We start from the raw sequence: 20,516 nt of genomic DNA, 5'->3' as shown, positions 1-20,516 counted from the left end.
TTAGTATATTTGCAGGCCCTGTCTCCCCCTTGACTTTAAGCCCAGTAGATGAATGCAGCAGAGTGACTTATTTAGTTGCTGTTGTGCATTTCCCTGCAGGGTTTTTGAACCTTGAATCATACACTGCCACAAACTTATGCTAATGCGAAATGGCAAAGCCAATTTTATACTTCCTTCACACATTTCTGCCGCCTCTGTGCTGCTCTAATGGCAGTGACACAAAGCCAAAGTTATAGCTGCCACTGCTGAACATTTTTACACTAAATGAGCCATACATCTTCCCTGTTTGTCTCCCCTCGTCTCCACTTGCCACACAGAGTGAGCTCCCCCCCTCCTCACATGTCGCAAAGCATAAAATCACTCTTGTTTAAAACAGCTTTGTTAAAAACATCCAGCAGCAAACAGCCTGCCGCCATGACATTCATTAGCTGTGCTCTATTCACAGTAATTTAATCATAGCAGTGGCATCATTAGCCATAATAATGCAAACAGCCCCCCCAACCCACCATGTGCACACACAGTGTTATGGATCGTAATGAATGCAGTGAGAAGATGCGACATGCCACACTGGAGTGCACCATTGATTCGTGCTGCACTTCAATGACACACAAACAGCAGAGACACAGAGCAGATCCGCCCCGCTGCCATGATGCTGCGACCGCAGGGACGCGGCTGAAGTCAACAGCAGGAGGTGGGGGGGAGTTCAGGGTGTGGAGGACAGGAGGTGTGGACTCACTGTGAAACCGATGCCCACGGTGGCAGTGAAGGACCCCTGGATGAACTTGCCCTGGTCGTACTGGACCAGCAGAGAGGTCTTGCCCACACCGCTGTCGCCCACCAGGATCGTCTGCAGAGAGAGTCACAGGGAGGGGTTATACACAACTGTGGTCACTTTAGGATTAAGATTTGACATTAAAAACATATTATTAGGTTAGAAAATACCAAAAATCTTTAAGATTAAACCAGTGATAATCAAACCTTTTCCAATATCTTTATGGCATGTGCATCATATTTTGTGGTGAAGGATGCAGATCTGGGTGTGCGACTGCAGTTTGTAAACGTGTGCTCCATCTGTGGTCTCTTCATACCCAGGACAAATTCGTCCCACTGGACACAGCAAAGACTCTACTCTCTTATGATCCCTTGCATAAAGCAGTGACGTCTGTTAGTTGTTAGCAGGTCCATCAAGGTCTTTTTTCACTTCAGGGCCCAAAAGAGGTAAAATTATCCACTATAGCAGCAAAAAGCTAAAATTAGTGAAACGTTTAAAAAATTGATTAAAGACAAATGTACGCAGCTGAACCTTGTTTTCTCCTCTTTAAGTCATCTCAGGACCACTCACATTTACAGACTGTGACCAACACAACAGTAACATGCTACTTACAGTACACATTGATTCAATCTACTGTATGTAAATATATACTGTATATATCAGCCACACAGCCTCTTCTGTTCAACAAGTATTTACTTTGGAAACATTTAGCCGATTATACTGCTGTACTTTCCATAACTATCATGTTAAATACAGAACTTTACTTCACATGGAGTATTTTTACATAGTTTTACAGCTACTTTTGCTTCAGTAAAGGATCTGAATACTTGTTCCACCACTGCTCACAACACAAATCAAACCTCTCTCGCCCTTTATCACTCTCTCTCTCTCTCTCTCTCTCTCACACACACACACACACACACACACACACACACACACACACACACACACACACACACACACACACAGACACACACACACACACACACACACAAACAAAAACCATCAGTGCTGCTGCGATAACCATCAGCTCTCATGGCCGAGCAGGAATGATGTGACACCACGGGCATCAATTAGACTCATCGCCATGTTATCGTCTCACTGGGGGCTGCTGGTGGGCCCAGCCTGCTGACATGTATCTCCCTCTTCCTCCTCCTCCAGCACGGTGCCCCCTCCCCCTGCCTGCCTCTTATCGAAGAGCCCGCATAAGGTGCAGCGTTGGAGCACGCAGCGCTCTGCAGCTCACAATACGTTCACTTAGACTTTGGTCTGCCATTAAAAACATAACGTCCTGACAGTTTGAGCAGATAAACAGGATGAAAATCTGAGAACATCTGGTTCTTTAAAGTTGGATATCTGCAGAGCTCTCTTTGAAGATATAGTCTTCCAAACTGCAGAGTAAAGCGACATATTTTCTACAGGCAGCACAGAGAAAGGCTTCAGAATTCCAGCAAATAGACAGTGACCTTTTCAGATAAAACATACAAGATACAAAGAATATTTATATAGAGGCTGTTTTTTTTTATTTTTGAATGAGAGGCATTTGGAGCAATGCTTTCTGAGGTTGAGCAGAGACAATCCTCCACAGTGTGAGTGAGTACAAGCACAGATAGGCCCTTAAGTACAAATGATGCAGACCAGAGGCAAGCTGCTGTGTGCATGACTCACAGTTTGAAGGGGAAGCTGCGCAGTGTTTAGCTAGCCAGTGTGAAACCAACATATTACTATTTCATGCCTTCATCAAATGTTGATGTTGACGTGTAAACAATGCTGTTGGAGTGAAAGAGCAGCAGCGAGGAAGATGTTAATCTCCAGGAAGCACATGGGAACTGAATGTATGTGTGGACGGAGGATCGAGGTGGGGGGTGGGGGGTGGGGGGGTTACTGGGGCAAGGGTCCTATAGCAGAGATGCTGAGGATGTCTCCATGGCAATGTGAGATTTCTCTGCGATGCCTGGGTCCATCCAGAGCGAGCCCCAGAGACGCCTCCTAACGAGATCGTTACCATGAAAGTGATGAGTGGAAACCCAACACCTCATGTATGCAAGTGTCCATTGAATACAGTGGATGATCATTTAACTCACTTAGTCATAAGCATCCACTCTTACAGATATCCTGGTACGCCAGTATGTAACTCACCACACAGTTCGCTTAAATAACATGTATTAAGCAGTGTTGAATAATGCTAAATGTTATATTTACAGTACAAATTTTGGGTACTTTTTCAACTGAATGAAAAGTACCTTATTTTTTCCACAGTTTCAAGATGAATGATGGGCCCTTACTCAGATGTTTCTTCTTTTTTTCTTTTTACACTAATCCAAATGTGAATTAATCTCAAACACATTGTCATTTAAGAGAAAGCCAGGCTTGTCTTTTAACACGAGCAGCGCTGCGTGGATTCAGCAGGAAGTCTCTCTGCTCTCATGTTTCCCAACCAGGAGATGACTGTAATTATTCTTCAAATGCTGATAACTTTACATTCAGCCTTCACGTTAAGAATGATTATTGAACTAAAAAGTTTAGCAATGGCATTTAGAAAGAAACATCATTTCATTTTCCTACCAAACTTTTTATTCTAAGCAGTTCTGAAACAATTGCATTTTCATATACTGCAGTGTATTCTCAAGGAAATGTATTTTTTCATTATTACATATTTATTCTATTATTTCTCACTGAGGCAGCTTCTTGTCATACATTTTCTCAAACGTTCATTAGTGTTAGCATTTAAGGAGCAGAGGGTCATTGTATGTTGTGCAGTTTTATGATGACTGAGCGAGTAGGGGCTTGTTTTAGGCTCACATGCAGTAAGGACCAGTTGAGTTATTGAAGGTCTTGACGCTTATAAAGGGATCAAATTAACTGCAGTGTTAAAGCAGTAAAAATTCTCACATACAAAAGCAAGCTGTTCATTGGCATGCACATAATTTGACACAATATGTTACTACTCTACTAACAGACCAAACCAGTCCTGCACATTTGATCCACAGAATCAAGCATTTAGGTCTATGACAATGAAAGTTACTGTCTCAGAACGACCGTCTATATGCAGAAGTGCAGCAGTTTGCTTTTTATGTGTTACTTAAAAAATAGAAATCGGGATTGAGCTCTCACCAGCTAGATATGCTGTGTATAATAAGTTTGTGTGTATGTGTGTGTGTCATGTATGTAAGAGGATTTGTGCATCTAGGTGAGGAAGTTGGCGTCTAATTTGCTGCATGTGATCACATAGAGGATTAACGAGACTTAGGTGATGAATACCAACGGTGATCTCTGTCCAGCTGAACGCGGTGGTGATAACAGCACAGTGGGTAACAGTAAAGCTAATTCAGTGGAGGAGTTTAATGGGAAAAACATAACTTCCTTGACTCTCTTTCATCCAGCCGGCTGCCCATAGGGACATACAGACACGTCATTAACAGACTTGGGGGGATTTTCTAGTGTGACAGCCCCCTCCTTTTGTCACAGCCTAAGTGTCGGGTCGTGACACTAGAGAAATACATTCATCACCCAAAATCAAACAAGGTGGAGATTCATCTGTGAACAGTCAATCTAATGAGGTGCTGGCTCAGCATGGTGGTAATTTGACAAGCTGCGGCAGATTTATTGGTGTGTAGGTTTTATTAGCCTGCAGAGATGTTGTATTGGATGGCACTGGATTGTGAAGATGTACCTTAGAAATTGCTTAGATTATTGGTGGTTTACTGCAGTGGTTCTCAACATGGGGCTTTGTGCCTTTTGTGACCGTAAAAATATTTTTAAAAGGTCAGGAACCAGATGTTTAACATAGAGCCTCAGTGTTCAATACTTAATAAATAAGTAAACAAGGTCATTATGCAGTAATTAAGTAATGTCAGTAACAACAAGAGCTAAAAGACATAATCTGTTATTGTGACAATAATTGAGGAAATAACATTCATAATTGTGTTTTAATCACTTCTTCTATCTGTGAGTATTTGTTTAACTTTGGGGTTTCATAGTTTAACTGCAGCAGGCATGATATGCAGTTCTATATTTTCGACTTGACAGAGCTCATCAAAATTAGTGCAAAAGTCAGAAATCACCTTATGCGTTATGTCTTCATTATAAGGAAAGGTGTTGGCTGTGGGTGTCTGTCCGTCCTCTGTGTCCGTGTCCACCGCAGATGACCCGTATGCACTGTCCGGGGAAACCAGCTTCACCTCCTCCTGCCTCTGCGCTTCACACGTGTCGTCCATCCTGTTTGTTCCAAGCTTTAACCTTGTTCTCTGCTGAAAAGCAGATGCGCTTCTGTAAATAAACCAGATAACTTCCTCTCCCTCAGCTTTGTCCGGTATTTTGTTGCCCCTGCCCATCGGTCATCACCTCTGCCCCTCCTGGTCCGCATGCTTTGGGTTTATATCCTCAACGAAGACGTAAAGCTACCTCGAGTCCTGTGGTTAAAGCACGCACAAACCGGACTAAATATTTATATGAAAGCGTTCTGGTTAGAGACAAACACGGGGGTGTACTTTACAGTATTTATGAGGTAAAACCATGTCAGGCATTTCTCCAAAGAAGTGACAACCAGGAAGAGTTCAGCACCCTGGAGAGCGCCTCTCCTTCCCATAAACATGTGCTACATCTGCTTTAAAGGAAAAAAAAACACTTTATAAACAAATATTGAGTTTAATGCAGTACATCTAGAATAAAAAACATCAAGAATTACTGCTCTAATACAACTAGATTAAGTCAAAGCCGACAGATGAGGTAATCAGACACAGCGTGACAAAAACCTTCATTTAAGTGTGTTTGTTTTTTTATTGAGTCATCAGTCACGATGCCTTTCCTACTAGCGTTTCCAGAGGCATACAGTGACAGGCTGAAGTACTCAGATAAAAGCCAGGGGGCTCAGGATGACTCATCAACCGGACGGAGACCCCCCTCCCCTCCCCCTGGAAACAAAACAAAAACAACAAAAAACAGAAGGTCTGCTTCAAACCGCACTGAACAGGCGGGACTGTCAAATGCACCATAATTAGACAGCAGTTTGTAATAGTTTAACAGAGCACTGGAGATGAACAGACGACACACACACTTCCTCTCAAACAGTATAGAAAAATAAGATCTGCGACACCTCATCATTCTGCTCTCTTCTATCAATAACTGGGGCTTCACTGAAGCAACTGTGCTGTGCAAGGTAAACAAGGTCACTTGAAAACTCATATGGTGGCCAACTACTGATTAAGAACAGACAATAAAACTAGTAACAAAAATGCAAACTAAGACACGGGCAGGGGGCTTCACTATCCTCTGAAAGGCATTCATTGCACATCTCTGGAAGCTATTCTCCTGTAGTAAACAACTCATCTTTACCACTACGTAAAGGCAGCTTAGATTCTCTTGATCAGCAAAAATAAAATCATACACAGAGCGGCCTGTTGAAATACACCTTGGGAAATAAAATGTGAACAATAACCGACACAAAGTGACAATACTGCATATTAGTGGACATACCGATGGTAGCATTGTGTCGACCCAAGTTTGCAATTTAAAAGTCTAGCATTTCAAATTAAAAGTTGGGAAGTATGCATTTTTGCTGTCTTGTCGAGGGCTAGATGAGAAGATTGACCGCTTTCATGTCTGTATGGTAATGATGACCATTGAACAGCCACTTAGCTTAGCACAGATCCAGGAAAGAGCTAGAGTAAAGTAAGAAAATCCTCCTGTCAGGACATTTAAAGCTCCCTAATCAAGAGGTTAGATGTCTCTTCTTTAATCTGTAATTGACAAATTGCTGTTTTTACAGATGGTTATGAAAATTCTTTGTTGGCACCAAGAAATAGTCTGAAACGTAAGCATCTGTGAAACTGTCTGATTTGGAAACCAGGCTAGCTGCTCCTCCCGGTCTCCAGTCTTTGTGCTGAGCTAAGTTAGCTGCTCCTGGTCATAGCTTCGTGTTCACCAGGCATCCATGAGTTCTCCTTTACCTCTCAGCAAGAAAGCAAAGAAAAAAAAATCTTTTCAAGTTTATCCAAATTAGTTTAAAAATTCTGCAGCCAAAAAAAAAAAACAAAAAAAAAAACAGAGCAAATACGGAAGATTTCACCTTCAAAACTGAAATGGAGACATACTTCCTGAAGGTTTTAACTATATCAGTGGTCTTCATCATCAGGTGGGGGCTGCTCAGCTGTCACACAACTCTAGCGAGACATTTCAAGTAGAGACTGTCATCTGTTTCAGAGGAAATCTGAATGTGACCTCACTACCTTGATGCTGTCGCTCTCAGGCACTTTCTTTGACCAGAGAAACAACTCATGGTAGCTTCTGTTGTAACAACGGACATGAAAGAGAACTTTACGGGCAGTTCAGGGAACTGACAAACAGAACAAATACTTTAAAAAACTATTCAAAAATGTTATGACAAATTAAACAAAACTAAAAGAGAAAGAAAGAAGACTCTAAACCTAAGAACCCTCATCTTTATCCTTATTTTTTCCTATTAGAGGTTGTCACAGCACACATTTAGTGATGTATCTTCGAGTGTACTGTAAAATGAAGTGATGTGACCTTATCTATGACCTTTTCACTTCTCACACCGTAACAAAGTGACCTCTGTGTAACATTACAGTCTTACAGTAAAGTGCACTTCATCTGCCTGATCCATATGCTTACATAATAATGCTTTAAAATAAGCACAATAATATGACTCAGATGTTCTGCTCTCCCTTGAAATGAAGACAGAACACAGCAACGAGCCTGTTGTGGAGTTTTGACAACAGCTCCCTGACTCTTTCAAAGCAGAAGAAAAACCACAAGGTGTGCGTTCAAACATGCGCAGGGGATTCTTTTCAAAGTCCGACCCGGACGGAGCCGGACTGAAAACCTGTGTGCCGACAAAATAACACAGCACATGTGGCATCTTTGTAACCATTCACAAAACAATGACACGTTTTTGCGCCTGCAAACATCTATGTGCAAATTTCCAGCAGTCATATGCTCCTCTTTTCAGTCTGTATTCCCACTTCACTGAGAACGTCTTGAATTCTCAGATGTTTTGTTGTTTATGTGCCCTTGAGCTCTGAGTCAAACACTGAGAAAATATCCGACTCACACAGGTTCTTTTGGAGCTCTCCAGTGCAGGTCCAGCTCTCCCTCAGTCTCCCTGCATGTGTATTGACGTCTATAGTCTCTCCTCTCTTGGGGCTACCTGATCCGCCCGTCACTTTTGACTGGACCCAGTTCAGATTTGGGGTCTGGGGACAGAGAGCTCCAGGAGGTTTTGGAGCAAGGTCCTATGGCAGGGCAAGATGAAGTCTGTGTGGCGCACAGGTCGCCTGTAACCCAGAATGCCCCTACGCTGCTATCCACCCACGCTTCAAGGGGCTGACCCACCAGCTGGGCTTTGCGCTGGGCGTCCTGCATGGCAGACTCCTGGGGCGGCAGCTTGAGCATGGAGCTCAGCTGCTGGAAGCTCTGCTCCAGGTACAGATTACCTGGAGGACCTGCATGGAGCCAGCTGTCTTCTTCTGCAACGGACAAAGAGGAATTGAGGGCAAATGAGCTTTTAGAAGACCCGACAAAACATATCAGATGAGTTATTACATATCAAGTGATATTGCATATTGTTTTTCTCATCAACAATGCGATGCGATCATATTGCCTGTGAATCCAAAGCTCAATAGTTTATTACTCTTTCATATAGAGCTCCAAACATATCAGTGAATCACACTGTTGCAATGGTGACATGTCCCTTCATTTAGAGACAGACTAACGTTGTGTTCAGACAAAACACAAAGCAAATTTTTCATGTGGTGTAATGACATACAAAGTCAATGCAAAACCACGAATAGACAGGAATTTACATCTTTGTGCGTTGGGAGACAGAAATTACGTGACTCGAGGGAACCAGAGAGCATCGGTGTCTCTGCTGAGAGCTGAATTCGGTCAGAGGCTGTCCTGAATGCAAACACACACACACACACACACACACACACACACACACACACACACACACACACACACACACACACACACACACACACACACACACACACACACACACACACACACACACACACACACACACACACACACACACACACACACTCTGTGCCTGCTAATACTTGCTAGCTTAAAGCTAATGTACATGTATTGTGGCTGCTCAGGGCAAATAAACACACAGGTTGAACATTTCTCAAGTGAATAAAAACACAGACAATCCTCCACAGTCCTCCACAACACAAATGCTGGTTTTTCTCTTTCATTAGATGTGTTGCCAATAGAAAAAAAATATCTCCAGCTTTGTCCTTTAAATTGACATAATGATAATAAAAAATGCTCTGAATCCATGTCTCACCTTTGCGTAGTGGCTCCTTATCTTTGAAGGTTAAAGGCATGACCAGAAAGCGAACCTCCGCTACGCGCTCCCACTGTTTTAACACCTGTACCGTCCAGGTACCGGGCCGCAGGGGGCGCTGCAATGGGGGTTTATACTGGGTGTACTCTGCATCCACATCCACAGTAATCTCATAAGAAGCTGCCACCACTAGAGCTGGGTCAATCCAGACAACAGTGGCTGTGAGGTTGGGGCCACGCGCCCACTTCTGTACCGCCAGTGGTTCATTCAAAGGGCCGATCACCCCGCCGAAGTTACGAAAGATTCTTTCTTTAGGATCCCACTCTGTGCCAATCTGTCAGGCACAAAGACAAAACGAACAATAATGAAACAATAACGGCTTACGTTACGCAATACAGCAAAACAACGTCTCCTTTGTCTTTGACTTTCATTTTCTGTTTGAGGACAAGGCGAGACAATATGTTCGCACTTTCTGCACGAGCATGCCTCACAATATTAACATACTTCTAAACTAATTAAACTTCAAAGTTCAGCTTTGGCCAGATCAAGCCCTGATAAAACCACCCCATTTTTTTCATATCCAGAAGAAAATCTTCTGAGACAGCAGTTTTCTTCTGGTACCTTGATATTAAAAGTTGTACAGGACAAAAACTTCAATATTAATGAAGAATCTTCATCGTCTTTTTCAGACAAGAGGACAAGAAGTATACTTACTTCCAGATTCTTCAGCCTTTCAAACTCCTTGAGGTTTGTCTCCAGGACAAATGTGGCTTGGGGCACTGCCCACATCTCCAGTGTCTCCTTCACCTTTGAGCCCACAGCCTGGACTTCCTGGCGCACCAGGTATCCTTGGAAACGGTCGTCATAAAAATACAAGTGTACTGATAGAGGGTAGCCTACTGGTTCAAACCTGTAGTGAGTGGAAACCAAAAATCACACATAAGAAATACAGAAATGGAGAATAGAATAGAAACACATTTTATCATTTACACATTAAAAAAAAGTGTCTATGGACCTGCACGCCTCTGCACTGCTCTGAATAGTTGCCAGATTCTTGAGGCCCAGGCGAAAGAAAGACGTGTAAGCAGTGAGAGCAGCATCACTGAGTGAGCCCACGCCATCCAACTGCTCAAACAGGCTCTCCCAGTATGCCTTGATGGCAACAGTGCCTGGAGCATATTGGCCATATAGGTGAGTGTCCAAGATGTCTATGGCCTCCTGGTTCACTGCTGACTCAAACTTCCGGGCAAAGAATGTCGGACGGGTCAATTGCTGTGGATTTGAAAAGCAAAAATAATAAAAATAAGCCTGAAAACATTGAATCAAAATGGGAGTGACAAAACACGAGAGACTGGGTAACTACAAGGAAGGCTTTTCTGCAGCTGGCCCTCGTCTGGCTCGCTCACCTGGATCCGAATGAGGTCTTGCGGTTTGAAATCGTTGGGAGAGCAGCCGCACCAATCCACAATGTGCTTGTACTGGCATTTACATCCCAGCTTACGATTCCAGTTGGTGACACGCAGGTTGTTGTCCACCAGAGTGTCGCACATGTGACTGTTTCCGAGCACCGTGTGGAAGAACGACTGGGAAGAAGGAGTAAATGCATCATTTCTGCTGAGCTGCGCAATACAACAATGGCTACATTGTGTGAGAGAGAGGACATTGTAAACCACTAAAGACATGTATAAACAGCTTCTCACCACTGACTATAAATTGCGAAAGGTCACGCCTCTATAGCACCAAACAACAGGGAACAAACCACTGCACCTCCTCCGAGACATGAAACCACACAGTCGGATGAACTCGAGTGAACCCTACTCTCGTCTGGCACCTCTGCTGCACACTGCGTATGAAAGCTTAAAGTATTACATTATCTCCGCTGCTAGGCTCCTCTGACTTGGCAGGGGAGGACAAGCATGAGACAGACTTGTATATCAAACTGTCTGTCTCAACTGCGGGAGATAAACAGACCACCTAAGGCTTACTTACCTCAGCAGGGAGCAGAGCGTAGGAATAGAACTGCTTCAGCCCTGACACCAGGTCATCCTGGGAGTTGATGACGTACTCCACAAAGCGGCGGGTGAGCGCAAACCAATCAGAGCCACCTGAGACCTCCAGGCCGTCTGGGATGCTGCGTTCGCCGAGACGCCACATGTGGTTGTCACACTCATGGAAGAGACGGTCAAGGCCCTGCTTCTTAATAAACCTTCAAACACAGAGCACAGTCTGAATTGATGTGTAGAAAAGACACTGCTATTTCTAAAGTCGATGATCAAACAAACCATTTCTGTCTGAGCTGCCACGCTTTATTAAATAATGGCAGCAGAATCGGTTCATCGTGTTGTTTTGCTGCCTCTCCTGTGTCATATCAACAGCTTGGAGTTTAAAATGTTTTCTTAATTGGTCCCATTTGCCAGCTCACTGGAATATCTCCTCAGATCCACAGTGTGAGTTTATGTCCATGCATCGTTTACCACGACCACTGAGTGACTACAACATTTCTGTCAAATCTGAAATATCCTTTCAATTTACTGGGAAAAAAATCTAATGTTAGTGCCCCAACCAAATGTGTGTTTTAGCTGGTTGTGTAGCTGATAGCTAGCACACTCACCTGGCATTTTCTCTCCCGTGGGACTTGAGGAAATTCTTGTCTCTTTGCTGCGACAGAAATGCCACCAGTTCATCATTCGTCCTGCAGGAGGGTGTTCAGGGGAGCGTTGAAAGGAGGCAGAGGTGAAACAAGAGGAAAACAGAACTCCAGAAGATTCTTTGGAATAATATTCATGAATGAAATCAGCTACTTTGGCCAGGATTTGGTTGACAGAGGCTTCTTTGTGTGCATCCAGCCAATCCAAGCTTATTACCCCTTGGGCAGATGACTCTTTTCATCTGGTAAATGCTATGACTACTGCTACTCGAATTTCCACATGGTATTGAAAGATTAAGCTAACAATGAGAAAGGCAATCAATGAAGAATCAGCAAAAACTGAAAAAGCTGTCAAGGCTGAACCTAACACCAGTACTGGATGCACTGTACTTAACACCTGAATGGAGTTGGGGTTAATGCAGCAAATATAAACACAGCAACATCTGAGAATCCTGCTGAGGACTAAGGATGTTACATAAAATTACTCTGCTGCACCAACCTGGTGGGGAAATCTGTCGCACTCAGGTTGATGAAAAAATCCCACTTCCAGTCCAGCATGGAGAGCAGGTCCTGCATGCTGCGTAGGTAGGCCTTCAGTAGACTGGCACCACCCCAGATGGTGACCATCCGCCAGGGCGTGGCTCGAATGTTTGGGTACTGTTGGGCTATCTGCAGGACCTCCCGATGCAAGTAGCCGGACCGCTGGAGAATTTCAAAGCGGAAAGGTCAAACAGTTGAACGAGTGAAAACTGTGTTTCTGCATCATAAACAGTCCTACAGTTTTGCAGCTGCCACCGTGCCAAGACAACCACACAGAGCTGGCTCATGTTGAGAGAAGAGAATTTCATCTCAGCAGAACAACAGCCACATAACGCTTTGCATTGTGGGTCACCATGATGAGAGAAAGAGAACATTCAAATGAGCCATTTTTGCCTTGTCGCAAATTTCCATAGGAAACAGCCTGACAGAAGAAAGATGAACAGAGCTTAAAGGAAATACAATTTAAAAAAAAAAAAAACGTCAAGGAGGGATTAAACTTCAGGAGGGAATAAAGGATGAGATAGAGGAAGTCAAAGAGCCAAGCAGCTGTCAAGCTTCACATTAAAGGTGGTGAGAGATGTAGCTACGAGTGTGACCATTTGACTGAATATCGCAGGAAGCCAAAATCTGTAAGTTCAAAAGACCTTTTTTTAATTTCCCATTAGAGCTAAATTACATTAATTAGCACCTAATTAACAAGCAGCTTTTTTTTCCAAATAAACACAGCTCATAAAAGGTTCTGAAGCAATAAAAGGGCACTTTAAGAGAATAAGACACTTGGAAATGATTTGTTTTGGGTTTGGTGAAGCGCGGTGAGCCACTTATTCTGTCCTGTGTCAAATAAAGAGTGGACAACATGCCAATGCATGCTGGAACAAAGGATTTCTTTCTAAGCCTTAAATTTAACCAGACGTTACAAAAATGTGTGGGGTATCCTGGCTGTGTTCATAACAGAGCCAACCACAGTAAAAAAGGCAACAGAATGACTCAGAAACTCACAGTTGATTTGTGCATGGCTGGAAAAAAGGATGTTTGGGTGGTGGAGTGCAGAGGAGCTGGTAGACTGATTCCAGTACAACCTGACCTGTTTTGCAGTCTCATCTCTCAAACAGGCTTTTGCCTCAGAGATATATGAGGTGATGTTGGCAAAGTGCCTAAGATGCTGTCTGTGGTGCGACTGTCCCACTGACTTCTTATTCATCACTGCCTCCAGTGAGCCCCTCCACCGTCCCTTGGCAGCAGAACAGAGCAACTCCCCGGGACTCAAAACCTTTCTAGCTACGCAGGTGCACTGACGACATGCACCTGCTTCTCTGCTCTCTGCACTAAACACATCTGAGGTCTCAGCCTCATATCACCACTCAACCATACATTCGTCTTTTGCCTTCCGGCTTCATATGACAGCAGACTTTTCCTCCACTAAATCCAGGCCCTAAGAATAACCACACTTTACTCTATCCAGGCTAATCCCCTTTAACACACTGTGAGACCCACGGGATAAATCTAACCTTCATAATGCAACAAGACCTAACCGGTAAAAGCATTTCTGCGCTCAGCGTAGCCAGCCCCAAGCAGGGTGCCAAACACACTTCAGCCTGAACATAAAAAAACAATACTGTAAGCTAGTATCACCAGCATAACCTTTTCCAGATCTTAGAAGTAAACAAATGAATTGTCTCATATTTGGACTACGATGGTCTCTCTGTGCAAGCGAGGACAATTGGCTTACCTTGTCCACATGGATGTAGTAGTAGTGGTCACGGTGATATATGGCTTTGATGAGGCGCTTGAGCTGCCGTACAGCACGGCCATGGACCATCAGAACGAAAGCCACTCTGACGGGGTTCTCCACTTGAGACAGGCTGTTGTCCAGCTCACCAATGGCCTGGACCTGATTTGATACACCTGAGGACAGAGACATGAAAGACTGACTCAGTGGGGTCTGGAGAGCCTCAAAGAATACTAACTGGTAGGTTGGGTGCTGAGAAAGATGCTGTTCAATGGATGAAATTTGACTTTAGAAAGTTACATAATAGGTTCATGTGTGAAGTGTATATATTTAAAGCGGGGGACGTTTTGTCCTTATTTCTTATTTTTCTTCCAATAAAGCTTCCCACACACATGGACACTGCCAACAGTGTCCACTGGAATGCACAAACCAAGGGCGTGGGCCGAATGTCCCAGTGCGACCCTGACACTGACCTACAGCAATACACAAGTTCATTTTATATAAACTTAGATATGTGCGATTTGATTGGCTGTCAGTGATGTCTAACCCAGATTTGGTGTACGAGCAAAGTGTACGCCAAGTTCAAACGCAGAGAAATCTGTCATTTTATTCAAGGTAACGGTGCGTTTCATGTGGTCACCTGTCAATGCTTTACTCCCTGTAATTTCCAGGGTAACATGGGAAAATATCAGATAATACATTAGAGAGTGAGGCAGGAAGTCAGCGAATGTGACTAAACATAATGAGTGAATAAACAGTGAAGACAACAAATCCCATAATCCCATTCTACTTCATCAAATTACATCTTTTGTTTTAACTGTTTTGACTGAGAGACTCAGTCAGAAATTACGTACTGTGCATTTAAGAATCGTAAACAGCAATACCCTCCACTTTGTCGTGAGGATTCAATTATCACCCAGTGAAAACACTGACAGGTTTCCTCTAGATAAGGAAACCTCAACACAATTGAATGGAATTTTCAAGAAAATGTCTCGAGTAAAAATTAGACTTATAAACGATCAGACGTGTGTGTGTGGATTGCCTGCGTCTTGAGCATCATCACAAGGTCAGCACACATATCAAAGAGTCCTCACCGAGCTGTGGGCAGAACTGAGGAAGTGCGTCTGGCATGAGCTGTCTGGCCTGATGCTGACACACGATGTTGGCAATCTCCTGTCGGCACTGCTGTGACCCCGCGCGATGAAGGGCAGACAGCGCGTCTTTGCCTATGATATCACATTTCGGCACAAAGTCACTGCTGGGTGCTTGGTGCGCCCCGTCCACGCTGCCCGGCTCCCCCAGTATGGCAGCGGCAGGCAACTTGGCTGCGCCATCAGTGCCACCTCGGGTCTCGTTGAAGTTACGGCTGCTGGACAGGTCGTGGAGGACCACGCCATCCAATCCAGTGCCCCTCATGCCCCGCTCCTGGGGAGACTTCAGCCTGATGTTGGGCTTTTCTCCTTTTCGGCTGGTCCCTCTTCTCGGCGCACTGGCTGCTGTGCCCCCCGTCTTCTCCAACCTGCCACTCCATCTGCCCCTGTTCCTCCCTGACAAAAACTTTTGTGTGTCCCAAAGTGCGGTGTCTTTCTTGGGGTCCTGGCTGTTGTGGTCAGGCAGCTTAGTCTGTCTTATTTTTCTCTGACGAGAGAAAGAAGAATAAGAAGAAAGCAGGGGAGGGGGAGAGAGAGAGAGAGAGAGAGAGAGAGAGAGAGAGAGAGAGAGAGAGAGAGAGAGAGAGAGAGAGAGAGAGAGAGAGAGAGAGTAAAAATACATTTTAAATCCAGATTTGGTGCCACTCCTTCCATAAGAACATCTTGGACACTCGCTACTGTGAGGAGGTGTTGATTCACAATCCAAGAATGACATAAGGTAAACGAAGACCGCCAGTAAGACAACAGCCAAGAGAGGCCCAGAGGGAAGGATGTGTTTATTTGGTTTTGTTTTTTCATTTCTCTGATCTGGGTTATTTTTAGCTGAGCCTCTGCCTTTTGTGGAGCTAATCTGCAAAAAGCACAGTTCTGGATAGCCACACACACACACACACACACTCACACTCACACTCAAAGACACATAATGAATCGAGTGATTCACTGTAGAGACCTCAACAAACCTGCACCGTCTGGCAGAAAGTGCAGGACAAATGTATACATTTGAGTGTGTCACATTTTCTCATACCTACACACACACACACACACACACACACACACACACACACACACACACACACACACACACACACACACACACACACACACACACACACACACACACACACACACACACACACACACACACACACTCTGTGCCTGCTAATTTTCAGACTGAGCATAAAAACCTGAGACATTAAGGAGGCTACATACAGAATCCTTATCAGACACCTACTACGTGTGTGTGTGTGTGTGTGTGTGTGTGTGTGTGTGTCCTAATTTTATGCATACATGCACCACGACCGTCACTAATCTGGGATTTTTCCTATAGTTTCAAAGTGTGTAATTTAATTTTAATTCCAGAATATGTAATTCAAGAGTATAGTGAGAATCTTACTGGAGCACAAATCACACCTCAAAACTGGAAGGCAGGCTTTGAAAAAAGGACTTACGCCATTTCTAAATCTTCTAGCCAAACAGCATCACAGCTTGGCGCAGTAGATTATTGGATCACACAAAAAAAGCCCTTCAAAATGTGTACTTGGAGTAGAGGAAGAAGAACAGTGAGTGGGCTGAGGGCTTTCTGCCTCTGTCAGGCGATATGGCAGAATGCGGGCTCGCTCGACTCACGCCGCTGGCACGCCGACAGCCCGGAGACAGTGGGAACAGGGGCCGGGGCTGTGTGGTAGGACAATGAGCCAGATAATTCACTGCCAATGAACCAGCTGCCAACCAACACAGCGCAGTCAGCTAATGTTTGCCAACTGCACTCTCAAACCCATTACAGTAAGAGGTATCGTGCAGCCCAGTTACATACCAGTCATTGCAGTGTAAGCGTCTCTCAGTGAGTTTACATGCACTTGAGTGGCCTGGTTTTTGACAGATTTCATCAGAAACTTGATTTCCTAAACAAGAAAACTGGGTTCCTTTCATCCCAGGTTTCCTTTGACACTCAGTTCAAGCATCTAGATTTCTACTAAAGAATTTCTCTCCATGTACTATATAACTAGGTTTCTAATGGGAGTTGACTCTTGATACACAAAGTGTCAACATAACAGCAGCACAGCAGTGTCCTTGTATCTAAAATAATGAACTCCAAATTTAGATTTTACCTGAAATGAGCAAGTCTAAAAATGTTGAGGAGAAATTTGTTTGCTGACTCCTGATTTTACACAATTACTGCAGTGCACTTCATGGTTTTTCTGATTTCCGTTTTAATGTGATTTCTCAGAATGACTCCATTTTTATCTGCACGTAAACACCATCTTTGTTGGAAAAGTTCCTTTTAACATCAAAGCCGCACTGAGGATAAGACAACTCGGTGCCTTTTCTATTGCGATTTTGGTCCCAGTTTTTGTTCAGATGCCAATTGTAGCATGAAAGTGCTTCATATTTTATTAATTAATTATGATAAAAACGTTTGTTCTCAGCATCCTTTAACATTTTGGACCGTTTCACACTTTCTCCCACAGTGGTGGTACATTTTCTCTCCATGGTGGCTGAAAATTAGTATAAAACCTTAGTGTGAAGATCTATGCCTTTTGTCAGCGAACACTGATAAAGACTACTACTACTTTTTGGCTGCAAGAGTAAATGTTCTCACACAGAAGACAAGCATGCAGCAAGGGCTAACGTTTCAATTTTCCTTATCACTCGTTCTCGCAGCTTTTAATTAACACCATCACGTCAAAAAAGTACTGATTCAAAGGCAAGCCAGGCCATGTCTTTACTTTCCAATTAAAGTCCAGCGAAACCGTATCAGCGTCGCCATCTGCTGAAGCGAGAAGCGGCAGCAAGCACTCCACAGAGGGTGACGCAAGGATGACAGAGTCGTCTTCTTCTGTCCTCACATATAATGTATGTGGCTGTGTTCACACATGCACAGCAAGCCACTGATTAGAGCAGTGTGGATTAACTCAAGGATGGAGGAATGCGGTCACTGCACTGTACTGTACTGCACTGCACTGTTCAGACGTGAAGTGATGATTAATATGCATTCTTGAACCTGAAATTTGATTCTCAATCTGTGTCTGCAAACATGAGCGGACCCAGTGCGCTGACATTCGCACAGATGTCTGCCAACATAGTTGCATGTCAGGCTGACAGCGCAGAGAGCAGCAGCGTCACGTTTCGAAGGCAGAGTTCACAAGGAAGGAATGAGACCAACTTTAAATGATTTACCAAAAAAAAAAAACCACTGAAATTGATTATTAATAAAAGGACAGTCTGGTCAGCAAATACTATGTGCAGTTATGCTGAGATTTTAGAGGTGTGCACTTGCTCCTTTACAGTCCTAGGTGAGCTTCAGTTAACTACAAACCTCGACAGACATTCCTCTGTATCTATGCTGAAGCATGTTTAAGCCTGAATGCACCTGACGAGGCAGCAGAAAGGCTGGAGGCTCATAGTGCAAACAGGTGACTGAAGTCAAAAAGGATCATTACTTCTGCAATATGATGAATGTCACGTTTCCCGTTTTGTCACAGTGTCACGTTTAAGTGTCCTCAAAGGAAATGGATTACTTCATCTAGGCCTTATTGAGCGTTTACTGTTTTATTGTTCAGCCACAGTTAAGTGAATTGTCTTGCTGGACACAGATCACTGAATAGAGAACCATGATCCCTCTTTTCCCCTCTCTGATAATGCCTTTCCTCCACTGGAGCCACTGCATTACATCTGCCGCCTGCCTCATCTGTGCCTCCAGGCACATATCTGCAATCTGTCCATATTAGGAGGAATACTATTTATCATCCACGCTTATCATATCAGGATAGAGAAACAGCATGGTTCCCTACTCAGGTCTCAGCTCGCATTCCTGTTACTCCATCAGTAACTTACGCACAGCCCTCCACAGGTCACATCTGTTAACGACTCCCCGCACCTTATTTAGAGGGAGAACAGGAACAGGCACTGCCTCAAGGTAGTGTGCTCCAGGTGTGCGAGGGAGACACCGACATGAGCTTCCCACGGTGGACTTAGCTATTGGTAAATACACTGTTTCAGTGGTATGTAGTGCAGGCTGGTCTCTGCTTAACTCTAACCTGTATCCCTGGGCTATGCTCCCTCTCTGGGTATTTTGGCATGATTCAAAGCTGAGTGAAGGTCACAGAGACAGAGCAGCCCCGCAGAGAAAGGCCTCTGGTGGTTAAAATTAAGGAGAAAATGAAAAATAAAGCGGAACAGACGCTGGATGTCCTGGGACAGCTACATGACGCGAGTCAGCTCACACTGATTAACTGTTAACGATCAATGAATCATAACGGGCTCTTTCACGTGTTCCCAAAAAGTTGCATCATTTCAAAGACATCATCTTACTCTTATATGAGTAATGTGGGTTTGTCCGTTTCCTCTGTCTGCCCATCGTCACATTTTCTTAACACCACGGTAACTTCAAAAGGAATGTAGTGACAATGACCGATGTGAGGACCGCTGCTGTTTCTTTAACAAGTTAACTAAGATAAAAGATAAACAGTACCATCAGCTCCAGTAATTTCATAGTTTTCAACATGTAGCGCAGCATTGTATAGTATTTTACGGTACCAATCTGCGGTGCTGGGGTCAGTGACAGAGAGACACACCAGGGCTGGTCCGGTTCTAATGTTTCGGAGCGGCGCTTTTCTCCAACTGCTAACTTAGCTAGCGTCAGCTAGCGTTACTGTATCATAACACAGCGCGAGCTCAGCTAGGCGCTAACGGCTAGCTCTACAATTAAACCCAACCGAATCACTGTCGAGACATAAACAACCGGAGGGACTGCGGCTCACCTCTGCCTCGCCTTCTTCTAGACTTCTCAGACTCCATACCACAAGCCCTTGGATCAGGAGGATAGTTAGTGCGGCGGCAATCGCGAGTTTATATCGGCGGAGGAGCTTCTGTACTCGAGCGCTGGCCACCATTTTTTCGACTCCAGTTGAGTGTGAGCGCGTGCAGGGCGCATTCTGAACTGCGCGCGCACACGGCGTCGCTCGCCATCCTCAGGTTGCTGCAATATCTCCAAAAATTATAAACAACGTCTTTTTTATTCCTTTCATTTCTTGTTCTTTTTTATATTTTGTATCTCTGTATAAAACAACAGTGGTGAGAGAAAAACTTTTTGTTGCTCCCTTTCCAGTGTTTCGAGCGCATTGAAACTCTCAGACCCCTTCAGGGCCGGGTCAAATTGTGCAGTAGTTGAAGTGCAATGTGTGCGTGTGAGTGCAAATATAATATCTAAACATTTGCAAACCCAACAATGGCAAAAATATAAAACATACTGACTTTGCTTACAAATGTTTGACACATTCACTCTGCAAATCAAACGATGGCAAAAATATAAACAGGTTAAAAAGGTATGACTAATCCTACTTCCCATCTCCCTGCAGTCC

At 44.0% G+C, this 20,516-nt stretch overlaps 1 protein-coding gene across 1 annotated transcript; it reads right to left on the bottom strand.

Moving 5' to 3' along the window:
• Nucleotides 1-5,535: 5,535 nt before the first annotated feature.
• On the bottom strand, nucleotides 5,536-20,062 carry xylt2 (xylosyltransferase II). Its single transcript, XM_070981675.1, has 11 exons — nucleotides 19,917-20,062; nucleotides 15,100-15,643; nucleotides 14,006-14,181; nucleotides 12,236-12,438; nucleotides 11,701-11,781; nucleotides 11,079-11,295; nucleotides 10,496-10,672; nucleotides 10,105-10,361; nucleotides 9,804-9,999; nucleotides 9,090-9,423; nucleotides 5,536-8,259 (listed from the first exon to the last, which is right to left on the bottom strand). The coding sequence occupies exons 1-11, from the start codon at nucleotides 20,046-20,048 to the stop codon at nucleotides 7,937-7,939; spliced, it is 2,640 nt and encodes an 879-aa protein (XP_070837776.1). The 5' UTR covers nucleotides 20,049-20,062; the 3' UTR covers nucleotides 5,536-7,936.
• Between the last annotated feature and the right edge of the window lie 454 nt (nucleotides 20,063-20,516).

Source organism: Chaetodon trifascialis, chromosome 15 (genome assembly GCF_039877785.1).
Source record: "Chaetodon trifascialis isolate fChaTrf1 chromosome 15, fChaTrf1.hap1, whole genome shotgun sequence".
Taxonomy (NCBI): Eukaryota; Metazoa; Chordata; class Actinopteri; order Chaetodontiformes; family Chaetodontidae; genus Chaetodon; species Chaetodon trifascialis.
Note: the sequence above shows the minus strand (reverse complement) of the source record. Positions and strands in the feature narration are given on the sequence as shown.

Bases quoted from the DNA above. Each gene is read 5' to 3' on its own strand.
- xylt2 (XM_070981675.1), bottom strand. From the start codon at position 20,048: ATGGTGGCCAGCGCTCGAGTACAGAAGCTCCTCCGCCGATATAAACTC. The intron at 11,296-11,700 runs GTGAGTGTGCTA...CTGTGTTTGAAG, and splicing joins CACGGGAGAGAAAATGCCAG to GTTTATTAAGAAGCAGGGCC. The intron at 10,673-11,078 runs GTAAGTAAGCCT...CCTTCTTCCCAG, and splicing joins ACGCTCTGCTCCCTGCTGAG to TCGTTCTTCCACACGGTGCT.